Source organism: Hemitrygon akajei, chromosome 21 (assembly GCF_048418815.1).
Source record: "Hemitrygon akajei chromosome 21, sHemAka1.3, whole genome shotgun sequence".
NCBI classification, from domain to species: Eukaryota; Metazoa; Chordata; class Chondrichthyes; order Myliobatiformes; family Dasyatidae; genus Hemitrygon; species Hemitrygon akajei.
In genome coordinates this window covers 12,382,614-12,404,110 of record NC_133144.1, presented here as the reverse complement: position 1 = coordinate 12,404,110, position 21,497 = coordinate 12,382,614, and the positions used below count along the sequence as shown (strand labels likewise).

Genomic DNA, 21,497 nt, shown 5'->3' with positions numbered 1-21,497 from the left:
TTGCCTGTCATGGACCCATCAAACAGGTCCACAGCAGATGCCATTTCTTTGGCTCTTCCCTCATTCCCGGAATATCTGGACAGTGAAGATGCATTTATCGGGATGCTCTTCATTGACTACAACTTGGCATTTAATACTATCATCCCCTCAAAACTAATCAATAAGCTTCAGGTCCTTGGCCTCAGTACCTCCACGTGCAATTGGAGCCTCGATTTCCTTTCTTGGAAACCCTAGTCTGTTCAGAATGGCAAAAACATCTCCTCCACAGTCTCCACCAGTATAGAGCACCACAGGGCTGTGTGCTTAGCCCCTTGCTCGACTCACTTTACACAATGACTGTGTGGCTAAGCACCGCTCCAATGCCATATTCGAGTTTGCTGACAACACCACTGTCATTGCCGAATCAAGAGTGGTGACAAATCAGCATATAGGTGGGAGATTGAAGATCTGGCTGAGGGGTGCAGAGCCTCTCACTCGAGACCAAGGAGGTGATTATTGACTTCAGGGGGATGAAACCAGAGGTCCACGAGCCAGACGTCATCGGGGATCCGAGGTGAAGAGGGTCGGCAACTTTAAATTCCTCGGTGTTACCATTTCAGAGGATCTGTCCTGGGTCCAGCACACAAGTGACATTACGAAGGAAGCACAGCAGCACCCCTACTTCCTTAGAAGTTTGCAAACATTAGACATGTCATCTCAAACTTTAACATCCTTCTATGGATTTGTAGTGGAGTGTATATCAACTGGTTGCATCAGGCCTGGTATGGAAACACTAATACTCTTGTATCAAAAAGCCTACAAAAAGTACAAACCCCATTTCCAGAAAAGTTGGGATATTTTCCAAAATGCAATAAAAACAAAAATCTGTGATATGTTAATTCACGTGAACCCTTATTTAACTGACAAAAGTACAAAGAAAAGACCCAACTTAATTGTATTTTGTAAATATACACAAATTTAGAATTTGATGGCTGCAACACACTCAACAAAAGTTGGGACAGAGTTAAAATAAGATTGAAAAGTGCACAGAATATTCAAGTAACACCGGTTTGGAAGACTCCACATTAAGCAGGCTAATTGGTAGCAGGTGAGGTATCATGACTGGGTATAAAAATAGCGTCCATCAAAGTTGGGTCATGGCTCACCCCTTTGTGCCAAAATTTGTGAGAGAATTGTTAGTCAGTTCAAAAGGAACATTTCCCAACGCAAGATTGCAGGGAATTTAGGTCTTTCAACATCTACAGTACATAATATTGTGAAAAGATTCAGAGAATTCAGAGACATCTCAGTGTGTAAAGGGAAAGGTGGGAAACCACTGTTGAATGCGCGTGATCTTTGAGCCCTCAGGTGGCACTGCCTAAGAAACCGTCATGCTACTGTGACAATTATAGCCACCTGGGCTCGGGAGTACTTCAGAAAACCATTGTCACTTAACACAGTCCGTCGCTGCATCCAGAAATGCAACTTGAAACTGTATTACGCAAGGAGGAAGCCATACATCAACTCTCTGCAGAAACGCCGGCGAGTTCTCTGGGCCTGAGCTCATCTCAGATGGACTGAAAGATTGTGGAACCGTGCTGTGGTCAGATGAGTCCACATTTCAGCTAGTTTTCAGAAAAAAATGGGCGTCAAGTTCTCCGTGCCAAAGATGAAAACGACCATCCTGATTGTTATCAGCGAAAGGTGCAAAAGCCAGCATCTGTGATGGTATGGGGGTGCATTAGTGCCCACAGCATGGGTGAGTTGCATGTATGTGAAGGTACCATTGACTCTGAGGCGTATATTAGGATTTTAGAGAGACATATGTTGCCATCAAGGCGACGTCTCTTCCCGGGACATCCATGATTATTTCAGGAGGACAATGCCAGACCACATTCTGCACGGGCTACAACAGCGTGGCTTTGTAGACACAGAGTGCGTGTGCTTGACTGGCCTGCTGCCAGTCCAGATCTATCTCCTATTGAAAATGTATGGCGGATCATGAAGAGGAGAATCAGACAACGGAGACCACGGACTGTTGAGCAGCTGAAGTCTTATATCAAGCAAGAATGGACAAAATTTCCAATTGCAAATCTACTACAATTAGTATCCTCAGTTCCAAAACGATTAAAATGTGTTATTAAAAGGAAAGGTGATGAAACACAATGGTAAACATGCCTCTGTCCCAACTTTAGTTGAGTGTGTTGCAGCCATCAAATTCTAAATTTGTGTATATTTACAAAATACAATTAAGTTGGTTGGTAAAACTATTGAAAATCTTTTCTTTGTACTTTTGTCAGTTACATAAAGGTTCACGTGAATTAACATATCACAGATGTTTGTTTTTATTGCATTTTGGAAAATATCCCAACTTTTCTGGAAATGGGGTTTGTAGTGGATTTGGCATCCTGGTGGAACTCTTGTGGCCACATCCTTATGGTAGAACTGTGCACACACTCCAGACATAGTCTAAAATGTTTTGTACGACTGCAACGTATTTATAGAGTCACAGAGCACTACAGCACAGAAACAGGCGTTTAGTCTATCTAGTCCATGCCAAACTGTTCTGCTTAGTCTGTACGAACCCAAACATTTAACCTGTAACTCTAAATCTGGACTCACTCAACATCAGCGTATTTACTTATCGATATCCCTCATAATTTTGTACAGCCCTATCAAATCTTCCCTCTTTTCCTGATGCTACAGGGAATAAAACCCTAACCTATTCAATTTTTCCTATAACTCAGGTTCTCAAGTCTCGGCAACGTCCTTGCATTTCTCTGTACTCTATCAGTTTTATTAATATCATATACTTGGTGCCTTCTCCCATGAAGTCTTCTTCACTTCTGTGGAGCTGTTTTTTGGGGAACAGTGGACTTGCAACAACTCTGTGTTTCAGTGTTCTTAAGGTCCTGGCCAGAATTTGACTTTCCTAACTACACTTGCTCACACCTGTCTGGATTAAATGCTGGCGGTCACTGCCCACCCAACTTCCCAAATCATCTATGCCCTGCTGTATTCTTTGCCACCTACAACTCCAGCAACTGTATAGCTGTTGTTTGGGTTTCTTGCACAGTGTCATTCAATGAAGGAAGAGGGAAATGATGTGATGTAATCCATTGGCTTTGAGCATCCCATCAGAGTGCTTGGCTTCACCAGGTGGTGATGAAGAGAGAGTGAATCTTTAAGGAGAAGAAGGAGCTTCAGAAGGGATTTGAGGAGAAAGTTTATTTTTAAACACTGATTTGCTCCATGATAGTAGGGACGTGGAAGCTTTGGAGAGTGGTAGATATCCGGGCATGGGGCCAGAATGCTCTGACCACCTAGAAGAGTAGAAATAATACTGTTGACACATCTCTGGCTGTGGTGACATGGGTGATGCACCATCAATAACTCTCTGAGACGTGAAGTGAGATATTGGCTTTTATTGACTGGAAGAAAGAACAAGCAGCAATTGACCACCATGCTACATCCTGGAGACTGAGGGCAGGTCTCAGGCCTCAATCGCCTTTATACCGGGGTCTGTGGGAGGAGCCACGGTCAGTGGGAGGGGCCACAGGAGCAGTCAGCGGGGGAGGGGGGGGGTGTCCAGACAGGTATATGTAGTTCACCACAATGGGATAACAGATCAGGATTATTGTGCAGCGATTATACCATTTACCAAACATACTGCCTTGTCATTAATGGGAGGTTCTGGCTCAGGGACCTGTTTCATTGGCCAGTTCTACCTTTGGGATCCATTCCATTGGCTAGTTTTCCCACATATTAAATGCATTACTGACGAGTTTAGAAACGGTTCTATATAAGGTGGAAGTAGAATGTTCCAAAAATTTCAGATCTCAACAAGCAAAGCATCCCTGCCAGTAAACTCAGGCATGCAAATTTGTTTTCATCAAGCACAACGCATCAGATTGTTGACACAAGTCCAGGAGGTGCGATTAAAGCAGATGAGCTGATGGAAGTGAGCTGTACTGTGATTATCACATTATCACCCTCAAAGGTGCATCTTATAGGGGCTGGAAATGGGTGATAAAAGCTGCCTTTCCCTTCCACATCAGACTGGAAGTCAGGGAAAAGGCAGGACTAAGTGCCCGTATATGGAGAGAGAGGATTTTTAGCCAACTGAGCAGTTCTGCAATGTATCAGCCAGACAATTCACTCCGCTGCATCCTGCTCAGTATGATGTTAAGCCAAAGCTAAAAGTAGATCTGGAGGGCAGCTACAAATACAATTACCACAAACGAGACAGGACAATGGAAATTGCTTCCAGCATGCAAAATAATTTACAGCTCAAGAAGGTGAACTGTTCCACACAATATACAGAATCTACAATAGCCAAAAGACAAAGCAGAGTCAATGGTAGAAATGTGAATAGTCAGAAAACTCAGTGCGGTGCTGCCAATTCCTAATGGACACATTCCTGCAAGGTAACCTCTGACACCAACTGGCCAAGCTTCGTATTCATGCTCCTTGTCACTATCAATCAAACAGCTTTCCTCACCCAACCCACAACTCCAGGCTTCTCCTCCGCGGCTGGTTCATTCAATCTGCGAGGATTAAACTTCAGTTCCTGAAAATCCCCCCGAACGCAGCTTTGCAACAAGTTCAGGTCAGTGTATGCCCCAGGGGTCCAGGAGCAGTGTTCACAACTGTCTTTCACGTTTGATTGAACAAGAAACCCAAGGCAGAAGACGACGGGGGTTGGGGGTGGGATCTGAAGGTGTAAGCTCCCACCAGGCAGCAGTGTGGTCAAGGTAGTGCCCTGGATGTAGGGCTCTCACACCCATCAGTGGGGGGGGGGGGGGAGAGGAAGGGGATGGGCAGATGAAAAGTAAAGAGAAATTGATATTAGCAACAAGTAGAAAGTCATACAGAAGCATCAATAAGATTTGTGTTCAATCAATGACAGCCGTACAGAAAGATAATGTTATTTCTCAAGATCAATGGAATATGAACAACTGAAAGAAACCACAGCCTATAGATAATTCAGACAAAATAGGTTATTGGGAATAGACCTCTACTGGCTGTAGCAGGTGACTTCTAGGGGTGCTTTGCGTTTTCTAAAGCACGTGATGTTATTATGGAGAGAATGGGAGACGAGGAAGCACGTAGTTAACTTCATGGTGCCTCTGGGAAGAAGATCAAGGTGCACTGAAACAGTTTCTACATGCCTCAAGTTGAAAGTGCACGAGGGCACCCTCTTCTGAAAGAGCTCCATCTCATCCACATGAAGCACCATTCCGAACAGCAGTTCATTTCCTCACTGATACGTTTATTTTTCCTAGGTACAAGATTTGCATTTCTTGCCTCCTCACAGCATAGCTATCATGTTGATTTTTCCATTCCCTTGAAACACCCAAACCAGATGTTCTGGAAGATCCACCACACCTCTTGCATTATTTAATATCGTGTCATCATGATTTTGCTTTTTCCTGAATCAACATGAAACCAAGAACTCCTGCTTCATCGACCACCTTCATTACCTCCTCGAGAAATGTAATCAAGTTAGTAATCAAGAGATGACTTGCTGCAGAGAAAGCCATGCTGACTGTCTCTAATTAAGCCATGGTTCTCCAATCCTATCCCTAAGGATTCTTTCCAATAGCTCCCCTACCTTTGACACCTGTAGTTACTAGGATAACCACATTGTCTCTTAAACAATAGCTACTCACCAATCCTCTAAGATCTTGTCTGTAGCTCAGAGAGGGCATGAGAATCATGGTCAAAGCCCCAGCAAACTCCTCTCGTGCTTCTCTCAATAACCAGGGGTAGATCCCATCAGGCCCTGGGGATATCTATCTAAATATTCAAGAGACCCAACGCTATCTCCTCCTTTTTCTCAAAGTGCCCTGGTACATCAGCACGCTCCACACTGTCATCCATCTTTTTCTCCTTGTTAAATACTGATATAAAATACTCACTTTGGACCTCATTCTTAAAATCCCATTCCAAGTATATGTTCCTTCCTTTATCCTTGAGTAGTCCCACTCTTTCTTTAGTTATCATCTTGCTCTTACTGTAGGTGTAGAATCTCGTTAATCCTCCTCATGAATTCTTGCTGCTCTTGGAGTGTGTTCGGATATTAACCAATTTGTCTTCCATTGACTGCCAATACCTTTACTTTCTGCTGAAAACCCAACAAAGTCTCAGTATGAACATTGCACTGTCGGCCCTCCTGATCCGTGAGTTCCGCATGCGTGAATTCAACCAACCGCGAATCGCGAAAACCCGGAAGTGTCTTCCAGCACTTGTTGTTCGAGCATGTACAGACTTTTTTTTTCTTGTTATTATTCCCTAAACAATGCAGTATAACAACTAGTTTACATAGCATTTACATTATGTTAGGTATTATAAGTAATCTAGAGATGATTTAAAGTATACGGGAGGATGTGCGTAGTTTACTGTGGATCGGGATCGAAAAAAAATCAGAAGTTCTCTTACTATGTAAGTCAGAACAGGTATATCCGGTATTATTTAGCATCAGTTAGTCAAACGTTTGTCTTAGTATATAGTACAGTCGGCCCTCCTTATCCGCGAATTCCGCATGCACGGATTCAACCAACCGTGAATCGAGAAAACCTGGAAGTGCTCTTCCAGCACTTGTTGTTCGAGCATGTACAGACTTTTTTCTTGTCATTATTCCCTAAACAATGCAGTATAAGAGCTATTTTACATAGCATTTACATAGTATTAGGTATTATATGTAATCCAGAGATGATTCAAAGTATACAGGAGGATGTGCGTAGGTTACCGTGGATCGGGATCGAAAAAAATCGGAAGTCAGAACAGATACATCCGGTATTATTTAGCGTCAGTTAGTCAAACGTTTATCTTAGTATATAGTACATACTTTACATTTCTATGCATATAAAACATATATGAGCGTATGTTTCAGCGCCGGGAAGTTTCCGAGTTCGATCCAGTGACAGATCGCTCTCCACCATGCTGGGTTGATGTGGAGGATCAAAAGCCCAAAAGCCCAAAACCCAATAATTAAACCACTGCGTTGCTTCGTAATAAGTGTATCTTTCATCGGGGCAGAGCCTTTCTCACTTCATCCTTTAAAATTGTTCCGATCGTTGACCGACTGTAGCCTAACGCTTTTCCAATGACCGATGGCATTTCACCTCTTTCTGATCGCTTTATTATTTCCACTTTATTTTCAATCGTGATCATGATTATTTTCGTGAACAGGAACACTGCGGATTCAGAGCTCCGCTGCGGGGTCCTAATGTCCACCTCTCTGAGACAGGTTAAATAAGGTCTGGGGTTCCGCTGGGTCCTAAGGCCCACCCCACTGAGACAGGTTGAATAAGGTCTGGGGTTCCGCTGGGTCCTAAGGCCCACCCCACTGAGACAGGTTGAATAAGGTCTGGGGTTCCGCTGGGTCCTAAGGCCCACCCCACTGAGACAGGTTGAATAAGGTCTGGGGTTCCGCTGGGTCCTAAGGCCCACCCCACTGAGACAGGTTGAATAAGGTCTGGGGTTCCGCTGGGTCCTAAGGCCCACCCCACTGAGACAGGTTGAATAAGGTCTGGGGTTCCGCTGGGTCCTAAGGCCCACCCCACTGAGACAGGTTGAATAAGGTCTGGGGTTCCGCTGGGTCCTAAGGCCCACCCCACTGAGACAGGTTGAATAAGGTCTGGGGTTCCGCTGGGTCCTAAGGCCCACCCCACTGAGACAGGTTGAATAAGGTCTGGGGTTCCGCTGGGTCCTAAGGCCCACCCCACTGAGACAGGTTGAATAAGGTCTGGGGTTCCGCTGGGTCCTAAGGCCCACCCCACTGAGACAGGTTGAATAAGGTCTGGGGTTCCGCTGGGTCCTAAGGCCCACCCCACTGAGACAGGTTGAATAAGGTCTGGGGTTCCGCTGGGTCCTAAGGCCCACCCCACTGAGACAGGTTGAATAAGGTCTGGGGTTCCGCTGGGTCCTAAGGCCCACCCCACTGAGACAGGTTGAATAAGGTCTGGGGTTCCGCTGGGTCCTAAGGCCCACCCCACTGAGACAGGTTGAATAAGGTCTGGGGTTCCGCTGGGTCCTAAGGCCCACCCCACTGAGACAGGTTGAATAAGGTCTGGGGTTCCGCTGGGTCCTAAGGCCCACCCCACTGAGACAGGTTGAATAAGGTCTGGGGTTCCGCTGGGTCCTAAGGCCCACCCCACTGAGACAGGTTGAATAAGGTCTGGGGTTCCGCTGGGTCCTAAGGCCCACCCCACTGAGACAGGTTGAATAAGGTCTGGGGTTCCGCTGGGTCCTAAGGCCCACCGCATTGAGACATGTTGAATAAGGGACTTAAGCATCCACATTTTCTGGTATCCGCGAGGGGTCGCGGAACCAATTCCTCGCAGATAACGAGAGCCGACTGTAGCTCATTTATAACAAAGTGCTCTACTGTTTTTATGCACACTTTGAAGTCATAATTCTCCTTTGGGATGGGAATGATGAATTTCGAGCCAGAGAAGACAGAAAAATGGGATTGTGCTATTTGTAAACATGGTAGAGCAGAGGTGGGGATGTGGGAGAGCTGACCCAGTTGGGATTGCTGTGGACTTGCAATTTCCAATGTGAGAGGCGGGCAAAGTGGAACTACTGTAGAGAGCAGCTGCTTAGGAAACCTAGCGTTGTGCTGGTATTAGCAAGAAGTTTTGACAAGTTCTGTGTTCCTGTGGGGTGTACAGGAGATATGGTATGGCATTTCCCAGCTGGAAGGATATGAATCAGTCAGAAGAGAGATGGTGTGATGGTCAGAATAAACTACCTAAATTGCAAACCAGATCAGGAAGGTAAGGGCAAAGCACAGATGAATGGCTCTGCAAGGACAAGATGGGCTGAAGGTCCTCCTTTGGTGCTGTAGTTTTCTGTGACTCTATGAGTGGACATCACCAACACCCCGTCCTGGTCCACAATCAAGAAAGCTCAGCTCTACTTCCTCAGGAAGCTGAAGCTGACCTCACCAGTTTGTTTTGCTGCACTGTAGAAGGCATCCTACTTCGATGTGTCACCGCCTGGTACGGCATCTGCACTGCAGTAAACTGCACGGAGCCATCGATGTGGCTTAGCACGTCAGGGAAACCAGTCTCTCTTCTCTCGACTCTCTCTACACTTCTCACTGCCTCGGTAAAGCAGCCAGTACGACCAAAGACCCGACCCAGCCTGGACATTGTCTCCCCCCACCCACCCCCATTGGGTAGGAGATACGAAAGCCCGAAAGCACATACCACTGGGCTTCTATCCTGCTATTATAAGACTGTTTCCTAATACCATGAGATGAACTCTTAACCTCCCAATCTACCTGATTATGACCTGCTGCACCTTATTGTTTACCTGCACCGTGACAATTTATTCTGCATTCTTTCCCTGTTTTGACTTGTACTACCTCAACGGACTGTTGTGATGCTCTTTGTGAACGGTATGCAAGACGGGTTTCTCACAGTACCTCGGTACTTAACAATAATAAACCATCAATTATCCAGGATCTCACTGTCCAATAAACCCCTTATTTTCCCATCTCTCCCAACTGCTTCCCCATGGGAAGAAAGCAGAGTGTTATCAACAGTATTCCATTATAACGTGTGAGCATCCTTTGTTCGTATTTGATTTTTAAGCAGGTCTTGGCCACCACAACCTCTGTACTTTTGCGTAAACTATTTTATACCCTGTACTCCAGGACAACCAATGTCGGGAACTTACTGCCTGTTACGCCACTGGTGTTTACGGCATCAGTGAAGGTCCTCCATCTCCGGCAGTGTTCAGGCCTTCCTTCCTTCTTCATGCCAGAAGCTTCCCCTCGGTTTTCAGTCAGCCACGCAAGCCCCAGGTGGAGACTCAGGAATGCCATCGCACTCAAATGTATTGCTGTTTCCATGACAGTTTTGTTTCACCAGTCAGGGTTGTTAGCCCTGAGCTGTACCCTCGATCCTGGAGAACCAGTGGACCACTCTTGGTCTGACCTCCCAAGGGTGACCCGACCAAGAAGCAGAGCATAAAGCCCGGGCTCCAGCCAACGTGGCTGTCCAGGTCATTGAGGCAAACGCGCCTGCAGGCCGTGACAAGGTTGTGGTCCTCTTGGAGGGAATGCTGGAAAGATTACTGGATAACTGAGGAAGGATAGTTTGGAATCTGGCCTACCTACCTGAGGGGGAGAAGAGGGCAGAGGCTCTATGTTTATGGAGTATTTAGACACACTCTTGCAGCACCCAGCCGTGGAAGGCTGCAGGCCGAGTGTGGGAGAAGATGTGAGTGGTCTGGATTGGTGCATTATGACTGGCAAGGAAAGAGAGCCTAAGAACTGGTTTCCATACTGCAGGACCCTGTCACTGTTGATGCTCTTCTCAAGAGATTCTGCAATGCCACACACACACACACGTTCCTTGTCAGAGAGAGCCAAGTTTGAGGTTTGGAGGAATTTATGTTGGCATCAGCTTTGTTTTGGTACAATGGTTGAGATATTTATGTTAAGGGAATCCTGAGTGACTTTAAGGCAGTGACCACAAAGAGGCAACCTCAGCCTTAGGCTGATCTGTGGGCAGCACTGATCAACGGAGCTCCCCGCTCCTGACCCCGCTTCAACAACCCTCCCCTTCGTCTGCTCCTCCCCACGCCTTCAGCTCACCTTTTCCCCCCGATTAGCTCCTCCCTTCGTTCCCAAGCGGATGACGAAGCCCAGACTGTCGTTTAGCTGAGGGAACAGCTGGTTGGGCAGAGCATCAGCAGCAAGATGGACTTCTGTATCAGTGTTATACAACTCATCTAATCCAGAACCTGACACCAGCCCTGACTGTCTAAGTATCTATCCTGGCAACACAAATAAGGAAGTAACAAAATTAGTAACAGACACAATTCTGTCAACTATATTAAGGCATAGGCTTGCAAAATACCTGCACTACAGCAGCTTGGGAAACAGCAGCCAGCATAGAATTAGAACAGGACAGAATGTTAACAGGGAGGCAGGCTCAGTGAGGAGTGAGGAAAGAAGTGCAGTCCGGTGGAACATAAACAGCAGCGTGAACTGATTTGGTTGGGTAACCAAGTTTGTGTTTTCTCTGCAAATGTTCCAAGACAAGGCTTATCGGTGCTACAAGAACCCCCAACTCTGTCAATCCTCTGTAGCCCCAACACTTCTGCCACCTCAACCTGCCTCCAGCTTCTGACTGTAGCCCCTCCTCACCGACAAACCTTTCCAGAGCCACCTTAACCAGAACCTGTCCAAATATGATGGCAGAATATAGTATTAATGGTAAGACTCTCGGCAGTGTGGAGGATCAGAGGGATCTTGGGGTCCGAGTCCATAGGACGCTCAAAGCTGCTGTGCAGGTTGATCCTGTGGTTAAGAAGGCATACAGTGTATTGGCCTTCATCAACTGTGGGATTGAATTTAGGAGCCGAGAGGTAATGTTACAGCTATATAGGACCCTGGTCAGACCCCACTTGGAGTATTGTGCTAAGTTCTGGTTGCCTCACTACAGGAAGGATGTGGAAGCCATAGAAAGGATGCAGAGGAGATTTACAAGGATGTTGCCTGGATTGGAGAGCATGCCTTATGAGAATACGTTGAGTGAACTCGGCCTTTTCTCCTTGGAGCAACGGAGGATGAGAGGTGACCTGATAGAGGTGTATAAGATGATGAGAGGCATTGATCATGTGGATAGTCAGAGGCTTTTTCCCAGAGCTGAAATGGTTGCCACAAGAGGACACAGGTTTAAGGTGTTGGAGAGTAGGTACAGAGGAGATGTCAGGCGTAAGCTTTACGCAGAGAGTGGTGAGTGCGTGGAATGGGCTGCTGGCGATGGTGGTGGAGGCGGATACAATAGGGTCTTTTAAGAGACTTTTGGATAGGTGCATGGAGCTTAGAAAAATAGGGGGTTCTGGGAAACCCTAGTAATTTCTAAGGTAGAGACATGTTCAGCACAACTTTGTGGACCGAAGGGCCTGTATAGTGCTGTAGGTTTTCATGTTTCTGTGTTTTCTATGTTCACTCCCCCCATGCCTTCCCTCCTTTGCATCTCCTCGCCTGTCCGCCCATCTCTCCTCACGATCTTTCCTCCCCGAACTTCGGTTAATAAACGCTCCACTGTTCTTTTGTCTGTCACTACTCTGCTTTCTGATTTCCAGCTGTTGACAGCTGCTATCCGTAACTATTCGGCCTCCTTTGAACTTTTTGTTTAATTCACTCCCGTTGGAATTTCTGTTTAAAGGAGAACGTGCCCGATTTCTGCAGCTGGTACACGTGCCCGGAGTTCCCGTTCCTAGTGCCATTCCAGTGAATGCCTTCTCCGAAGCTGAAGCATCGTTCCAACGTGGGATGCCAGGAATCTGACAGAAATCTGTTGCCAGCTGAGCCATTGCTTTCTGTCAGCTCAGTGTCCGTTACTTCCGCCCGGGCTTGTGCTTCGTTGCCTGTGTGTAAGCAATTTTAACAGTGTCTGGCCATCTTCAAGCCTGGCCCCTCTGCTTCTGCCCTTCATTAAAATCACCATTCAGCCTCTTGTCTTTCTTTGCCTGCTTCCGCTGGTTGGTCATGGAACGCTGGCAGGGGGCTCCGTAAACTTCCAAAGAGATTCTCATCTGGACTAACCAATCTTTACCAAGCCTATATCTTTTTGCAGGCTGTTGTCCTGAATTAAAAGCAGAAAGTGCTGGAAAATCTTAGCAGTTTGGGCAGTGTCTGTGGAGAGAGGCAGTGTTCAGTTTCCATGGACGTTGCCTGAACTCCAGAGTGTTTCCAGCACATTCAGTTCTTATTTCCGAATTCCAGTTGCTATCGTTCTTTTTTGTTCCTGTTTCTTGTTGGTCTGAATATTGGGAGTAGGTGGGTTCTTGCCCCATTCTGGTGCACTGAGGTTGGATGCAGGTTGAGGTAATGGAGGTTTTGAGGCTGAGGGGGCAGTTGGCAGATTTGGGGGTGCTTGTCACGTTGATAAGCTTTGTCACGGACCATTTGTATAGAACAGGCAAGGAAAGGTGAAGTCTCCTTCAACCTGAAGAAACTCCCCGCTCCTGAACATCAGACCCACATCTTCCCTATTGTGGGCTGCTGTTTAAATGAGAAAGTGATTATACTTGCAGCAGTAAGCCTGAAGACCTGCAGGTACATTCAGTATTTTAAGAACAGCTTCTTTCCTTCTGCCATCAGATTTCTGAGTGGCCCACGAACAATACTTGGTCATTTGTCTTTTCGTGATATTTGTTCTATAATTTTTTGGTCTTGCTCTCTACTGCTGCTGCAAAACAACAAATTTCCCGACTTCTGTCGGTGATAATAAACCTGACAGTGATCTGTTCCCTGCAGTCGCTGGGCAGGTCTGTATCGTGTCAAAGGTCGGGTCCGCTGACCTTCTCCGAGCCCCCCTAAACCTGACAGTGATCTGTTCCCTGCAGTCGCTGGGCAGGTCTGTATCGTGTCAAAGGTCGGGTCCGCTGACCTTCTCCGAGCCCCCCTAAACCTGACAGTGATCTGTTCGTTCCCTGCAGTCGCTGGGCAGGTCTGTATCGTGTCAAAGGTCGGGTCCGCTGACCTTCTCCGAGCCCCCCTAAACCTGACAGTGATCTGTTCGTTCCCTGCAGTCGCTGGGCAGGTCTGTATCGTGTCAAAGGTCGGGTCCGCTGACCTTCTCCGAGCCCCCCTAAACCTGACAGTGATCCGTTCGTTCCCTGCAGTCGCTGGGCAGGTCTGTATCGTGTCAAAGGTCGGGTCCGCTGACCTTCTCCGAGCCCCCCTAAACCTGACAGTGATCCGTTCGTTCCCTGCAGTCGCTGGGCAGGTCTGTATCGTGTCAAAGGTCGGGTCCGCTGACCTTCTCCGAGCCCCCCCCCCCACTGGAGGGTTAACTTGGGATGTGGGTCATTGCTTCCTTCCCCCGCTCCTCAAGCACTAGTCTCATTTCCTCATTCTGTGGTTTCTGCACCAGAAAAAAAACAGTCAATTCACCCCCAGCCCCTTCACTCCTGCTCCCTGTCCCTTGTCCCTTTATCCCTGGCTACTGTCTTCTGCTTTTGTCCCTTTACCCCTGTCCCCTGTCCTCTGCTCCCGGTCCCCTGTCCCCAATAGCTCTACCCCCTGCCCCTTTACTCCTGTCCGCAGTCCTCTGTCCCTGCCCCCATTCCTCTATCTCTATCCCCTGCCCCTTTACCCTTGACTACTACCTCCTGTTTGCTTTACCCCTATCCCCTGTTCTCTTCTGGCTGTACCCTGTCCCTATTTTCTGTCCTCTGACATCTGGCAGTTTCAGTGTTGGTAGTTTGGTTATGTTCTGGGACACACTGCATTCAAAGTGATATTCAAGATCTGAAATGAATAGTTCTTTTTTTAAAATTAAAGCTTCATAATTTTGTACACTTGGTCTATAGCACACACACTGTCTTGCCGATTCATGTGGTCATTTAAATACTACTTGCATGTAAAAAAAAATTCTGCCTCTAAGCACGTTGTCAGACTGGGCAACACACACAGAATGCTGGAGGAACTCAACAGGTTAAGTCACTGCTGGATACTCCGTACATCAAGTACTGCTGGACTATCCCACAAGGGAGCTGCTGGTCTTACTGTTGTTGTGTTGTAACTTGGACTTGTCGTGTACCGTTGTGCTGAGACAGTGCGTGCTCCAGAAAAGGTGTGAGTGATTGTCTTTGACACTTTTGTGTTTGGAAGACCCTGTTTTGGACATTGGTAATGTAGAATAGAGGTGTATAAGATGATGAGAGGCATTGATCGTGTGGATATTCAGAGGCTTTTTTCCCAGGGCTGAAATGGCTAGCACGAGAGGGCACAGTTTTAAGGTGCTTGGAAGTAGGTACAGAGGAGATGTCAGGGGTAAGTTTTCTTACGCAGAGAGTGGTGAGTGCGTGGAATGGGCTGCCGGTGACGGTGGTGGAGGTGGATACGATAGGGTCTTTTAAGAGACTCCTGGATAGGTACATGGAGCTTAGAAAAACAGAGGGCTGTGGGTAACCCTAGGTAATTTCTAAAGTAAGTACATGTTTGGTACAGCATTGTGGGCCAAAGGGCCTGTATGGTGCTGTAGGTTTTCCATGTTTCTAATACTGCAACTCTGGTTCATGGATAAGGACTAGGCCCAAGCCATGGGCTCGCCTGTGGCAGCTGACCAAGAGAGGAGACACTGAGGTGGTGTCTTTGGGGCACACTAGAATCTGTACCTGGGTTGGGGGCCTGGCCTTTCCTGTCGGTGCTGCCCCCCAGTGTTCGTTCAGTGGAAGAACGAGCTGGATCAGTATAACTTACCATCAGTCATGACACTCAGGGACTTGAGCTATATAATTAATTTTTCTTTGTGACCTTATGTTTTTCTGAAGTCATAACCATATATGCTGAATGAGTTATTTGTTCTATGTGCAGTGTGTTTTTGCATCTTTCCCTGGAGGAGTGCTTGTTTGATTTGGCTATATTCATAAATGGAAGAATGATAATTAAATTTGAACTGGAACTTGGAGGGAAAATAAATTGTCAGCATTTCAGGCTGCTGAAGGGTCTCACCTCAAACTGTGGACTGTTTATATCCCTCCGTAGATGCTGTTTGACCCGATGAGTTCTTACAGTAATTGGTGTGTGTTGCTTAAGATTTGTTTATGGATCTGTCAGACTGTGTTTTCCAAAAAACAATCTCTCAGTGGTTGGTAACAGTTCTTCATTTAATCTTTTCTAAGCCTCTTACTCAGTACCCTAAATCAATTTCACACATTTTTGCCAGTAGGAATGGTCTGCGACCCCTGTCCCGTCTCTTTAATCTGTCAGGGAATGCCAGGATAACGTGGATTAATGGTGGCACTTCTCTGCATGCCAACAGAAGCCAATGATGCAATTGTTAACATTTAGGTTCACTAGAATGAGCCTGGCAGTGAAGGGGTTTACATAAAGGGAGTATTTGATAGCTCCGGGCCTGATCTCACTGGGGTTTCGAAGAATGAAGGGGAATCTCACTGAAATCTTTTGAATATTGAAAGGCCTTGATAGAGTGGATGTTGAGAGGGTGTTTCATACAGTGGGTAAGTCAAGAACAAGAGGGCACAGGCTCAGAATAGGAGGGCGTCCTTCAGAACAGAGAAGAGGAGGAATTTCTATAGCCAGATGGTGGTGAATCTGTGGAATTCATTGCCACAGACGGCTGTGGAGCCATGTCATTGATAGGTTCTTGATGAGTAAAGACATCAAAGATTGTGGAGAGAAGCCGGGAGAATGGGGTTGAGAGGGATAATAAATCAGCCATGGTGGAATGCGGACAGACTCAATGGGCTGAATGGCCTAATTCTGCTCCTGTGTTTTATGGTCTAACTCCACATTCATAGTCCAGGTCTTGCACTACCTACTAGAACATCAAACCCACAATGTTGCTACCTGTTGCTTGTCTTTAACCTCTGGGATGTAGGCATATCAGTGGAATTCTCTGAGGAAGAAAGGAAGCAGGACTTTTAAAACCTGGTCATGGGGGGAAGAGTCTGCTGAGGTGGTCAGCGGATGATGGGAAGCAGAGTCAGCAGTCTTCGTCCACCGATGTTGAAGGACTTGTTTGTCCTTCAGCGTTGCTGTATCAGGAACCTTCCCTTCCCTGCTCTCGGCCTGGCTTCACTTTGTGCTGTGCTTCAAGGCTGCTGTGTTGAGTTGAGGGCAAGGACAGTTCATCTGCAGGTTACAGACACACCGTGAGCTCCTGCAATATTACTGAATTAAAAATTTGGGCATACGTTCATTCCTACAAATGACAAGAACTAGTTTGTCTCGCTCATCTTTTTGTAATTGTTGTAATATGCTTTCAGTCCTATTAATTTCAACCCTGGAAATGTATGGGTACAATATTGAATAATCTCTTGTGTACTTTCCAGTTTTAGGACAAAATTCACTTATGAACATCTCTTACCTGTCCATTATCCAGGTACAGACTGCAATGATCAATTGTAAATGGACCTGGGCAGTGATTTCCATCTGTTGAGGTATGTTTTAAAAGAGTTTGCATTTGTAGTGAAGAAGCTCTTTTCTCTCCCCAGGTGTGGTGAGGGGTTTAATCTCCAAGATGGTGGCCCTCTCATTGAAGATCTGTGTTCGCCAATGCAATGTCATCAAGACCATGCAGTTCGAGCCCTCCACAGTGGTGTACGACGCGTGCCGCATTATACGGGAGCGTGTTCCAGAGGCGCAGATCGGGCAAGGTGAGGCCGTGTGTCTTCTAGATGAAAGGAACTTGCTGGATGTCGGAGCTCAACAGCGGGGCATTCCGGCCGACTAGTTTTGGTGTCATTGTGGCGGTCTCCTTTCTACTGCTGTAGCACACGCTGAGCCAGGGTGCTTGCGGCTGTGTCCTCACGCCATCTGGTATGACACAGAAGATTTTGGGAGGCATCACGGTAGTTTTTAAGGATAACCCAAAAGATTGGCCGGAGGGGTGGTGGAGATGGGGTGCGGCATCTGGAGACACACTGCTCGTGAGGCACCAACGGTCAGTGACAGTGAGGAGCTGCTGGAGTTGGGAAGAACCTGAAAGGTTACGGAGTGAATCCAGAGGAGAGGGAGCCAGGCACCGGAGATGCGCGACAACAAGAATGTTATTGAGATGTTGCTTGTTGGAAGGGAATGCAGGTTGTTGATGGAACCTGTGAATGAGGTGAATCAAGGGCAGGAGCAGGGAGCACGGCGAAGGGGAAGGTGAGGATTATCCTTTGAGTGTATCTGATGCTATGTGCCTGTTGTGCTGGTTCAGGTAAGTTTTCCATTTGCATGTACTTGTGCAAACAACAAGAATCTCGACTGTGACCGGCTTTGACTTTGAGATAGAGGAACAAAGGAAAGCATGTCAGGGCTAGGCTGGAGTTCTGATAAACACTCAGCTCTGTCACCTCTGGACATGTGAATGCTGTTGATTGAACAATGATTCTTTCCTGCCTTTCAGCCTCTGATTATGGTTTGTTCCTGTCGGATGAAGATCCGAGGAAGGGGATTTGGCTGGAATCTGGTCGGACGTTGGATTATTACATGCTTCGTAATGGGGTAAGCCTGACCTTGCTCAGCCTTGAGGTGGGAGCTTACCACCAGTTGTGCCTTCGGTCACGCCGACTCCCCTGAGACCCAGATCACGTTAAAACACACAGTGGCTACAAAGATGGACGAGAGAAGTATATAAAGCCACAAGAGGCAGTGGCAGTCTCTCTTCTCAGGGTAGAAATGCAAATGCTAGAGGCCGTAGCTTTACGATGAGGGGAAAATCTTAAAGGAGCTTTTGAAGGTGAGCTTTTATACATGGTATTGGGTGCCAGGGGCATCCTGCCATGGGAGGTGGTGGACGCAGATAGAATTGAAATGTTTAAGAGGCAGTAAAGGCAGACTTATGAACTAGCCTGGAATGGAGATATATTGACCGTGTGCAGGCAGATGGGATTGGTTTAAACTGGTATCATGGTCACTGGCTGAAAGACCTGCTCCTGTGCTGTACTGTTCTGCAGCGAGTGTTAAGGACAATTTCACGGGCAAGGCAGCTTTGTCAAAAAGCTTTTCCAACTCCCTGGGGGGGGTGATAGAAAATAGTAAAAATCTGTTTCCAATCGCTCGTCCTTGTGTGAAGTCCTCTTTGTATATTGTATACTTGGCTCATTTAATCAGAATTTGATGTTTTTTCTTGATCTCTCCAACAGCGAGGATAAAGAGAGGGAATTACAGAATAACTGAATATTAAAATATTGTGACTTGAGGTTTTCTGACTGCCAGTTATTGCATGCTTTTTAACATCCAGTGAATCTTTTTGGTTTTTTTTGTGTATGCATATGTTTTGGAAAATTGAAGCAATACTTCAGTTGCTGAGCTATTTGATGCAACATACCGACTGCTTGAAGCATTCAGCAAGTTCGGGTGTATTCCTTGGGAGAGAAACAATCTGTGTCAACTTTTCAGTTCAAGAACCTTCCATCAGATAGTTAATGGATTAGTGTTAGTTTTCCAAAATTCCTGAGATTCAGGGAAGGGTCATTTAGATTGCAAGTGTCAAATGTAACTGCTATTCGAAGGGGAGGAAGACAGAAAATGGGAAGCTTCAGGACATTTAGCTGTAATTCGGAGAATGTTGGAATGAATTTAAGGACATTCAGGATTATCGGTCAAAGTTGACATGATTTTCTGAAAAGGACATCATGTTTGGCAAGTGTATCGAAGTTCTTTGAGGAAAGAATGTAATGTGGGAACCAGTTGATGTTGCAATAATTAAACTTTAGGACAGTTTTGCACACATGGTTCATCTCCTACCTGTTCCCCAGATTTTTCTAGCACCACCTTGAGTGCCCCTTGGATCTCCAATTCAACATGCGTTCAAATTCCTTATGTTGGGAAAAACAGGAAGATTGGCCATTTGATCCACCATTTCCATGCCAATCAGTGGGCACTCTTTCATTTTAATCCCCCCTCTCATCATTTGGTCCATAGCTTTCTATGTCTGGGTGATTCTAGGAAATTGTTAAGTGCAATTAATAACCCTGCTTTCACCACTTTCTGTGGCAGTGTGTTCTTGGTGCTCACCAATCTCAGGCTGAAAAATGTTTCACTTCTCTCCTCTCTCATTCTTTTCATCCTGACCCTCAATCTAAACCCTCTAGTTGTATTCTCTTCCGATGGGATGCTTCCTGCAGTCCACCCTCCCGATATCACTCACAGCTTTATATACTTATGTCCCAGGGAAAACAGACCCATCCTCTCCAGTTTCTCTTCATGTGAAACACACCAATCCAGGCATCGTCCTGGGGAATCTCCTCTACACCCTCACCAATGCCATCACGTCATTCCGAGAGCAACACGCACAAAATGCTGGAGAAACTCAGCAGACCGAAATGAATGAACAATTGATGTTTTGTACTGAGACCCTTCTTAAGGGCTCATCAGTGTGGTGACCATAACTTCACACAGCACTCCAGCTGAGATCTGGCCAAGATTTTATAACATTGAAGCGTAACCTTCCTGCTCTGGTAGTTACTGCCCCAACTAATGAACTTGATACCCCATAGCTTTCTTAACCACCTGTGCTGCCACCTTTGAAATATCCTTGAGGATATTTGGATCTGGATTCATGGTGTATGTCCTGGTCTCATTTGTACTCCCAAAGTATGTCAGGTTTATCAGGACTAAACTCTGCCATTTTTCAGCTCATTTCACCAATACATCGATGTCATCCTCTACCCTGGCCACTCTCCCTACCGTCAACAACTCCACCCATCTTTATATTGTCTGGGAACTTACAGATCTAGCCTCCCACATCCACACCAAAATCACTCTTCGATACGGCAAACAGCAGGGATCCCAGCACCAATCACTGAACACCACTAGTCACTGGCATCCAATCGCAAAAGCAGCCCTCTGCCCTCATCCTCTGGCTCCAGTTGTTATGTTAAGTTTGGATTCAATTTACCAGCCTGCCCTAGGTCCCATGTTGGGCCTTGTCAAAGGCCTCACTGTTGCGTCCATATAAACCACATCTACTGCAGTGTCCTCGTCCATGTCAATGTACTTCGTTACCAGCTCAGAGTTTAGTCAGCCTGGCTGGGCAAGTTGTGCCCTTGACAAGGCCATGCTGTCTATCTCTGATTAATTCCTGCCATTCCTGGATCATCAGTAACCTCCCTACTCGTGATGTGGAGCTCACAGGTCTGTAATTACCAGGCTTTTCCCTGCTGCTCTGCTTCCTCCCCTCCAGTTACCTGGGACCTCAGATGCTGCTACTTCAGAGAATTCCAATATATCGGTCAAATATATTTTCTTTTCATGATTACTTTGAACTTTCCAGAAGTTTTGCTGTAACGCCTTTAATACTGTCTGCTGAGATTTTCCCTCTGACAGGTATGACACAGGGCTGGTTGTCTCCCTCCTTTGCTAAAAGGAGGTAGTGACTATAAAAAACGGTCTGACTGCATTTAAATGATTGAGGTGCCATTGTCTACACCGAGCGTTGGGATCTGTGTCACACTCCAGTGCCTCTCAGTCCTCTCCTCAACACTCTATGGAGGAGTGCACACCTTGCACCTGGGGATGTCCCCAATCCTCCTCAAGCTGAACTGAGCTCTGGAGCTGCCCCTGCGAGCACTCTGTGTCCCCTCCTCCCAGTGCCCACACAGAATGTACTGCAGTGATGTTGAATTACTAGAGGGAGATGGCTGGGTGTTGACGAGATTAATCCACAGATTGGTGAAGATGTTTCCAGGGGCTGACTGAATGTATTGGTACTGGTTTATTTTCATTATATTAACCAAGAAACGGGGAAACGCTTGTCTTGCACATCGTTTATACAGACCAAATCATTACACAGTGCATTGAGCTAGAATAGGGTAATAACATAACAATGCAGAATACAGTGTAAAAGCTGCTGAAAAAGTACAGTGCAGGATACAGTACAAGATCATAATCAGGTAGATTTTATCTGCCTCTCCCTCCCTCCCCAGAAACCTCCCTATTTAGGCCTAACCTTATCACAGAACAATCTACAATGACCAACTAACCTACCCCATAAGTCTTCAGCTACATTACTGTGGTGCCCTTTTGG

The 21,497-nt window shown here is 46.4% G+C and overlaps 1 protein-coding gene across 4 annotated transcripts in view; it reads left to right on the top strand.

Annotated features, from left to right (window-relative positions):
* tln2b (talin 2b) overlaps positions 1–21,497 on the top strand; it is a 353,394-nt gene that overhangs the window by 108,863 nt on the left and 223,034 nt on the right. For all 4 annotated transcript variants that reach the window (XM_073024834.1, XM_073024833.1, XM_073024835.1 and 1 more), the window contains exons 3-4: positions 16,975–17,136; positions 17,874–17,971. In XM_073024834.1, coding sequence (XP_072880935.1) covers positions 17,001–17,136; positions 17,874–17,971 — 234 coding nt within the window. In that variant the 5' untranslated portion in view covers positions 16,975–17,000. The remainder of the gene's footprint in view (positions 1–16,974; positions 17,137–17,873; positions 17,972–21,497) is intronic.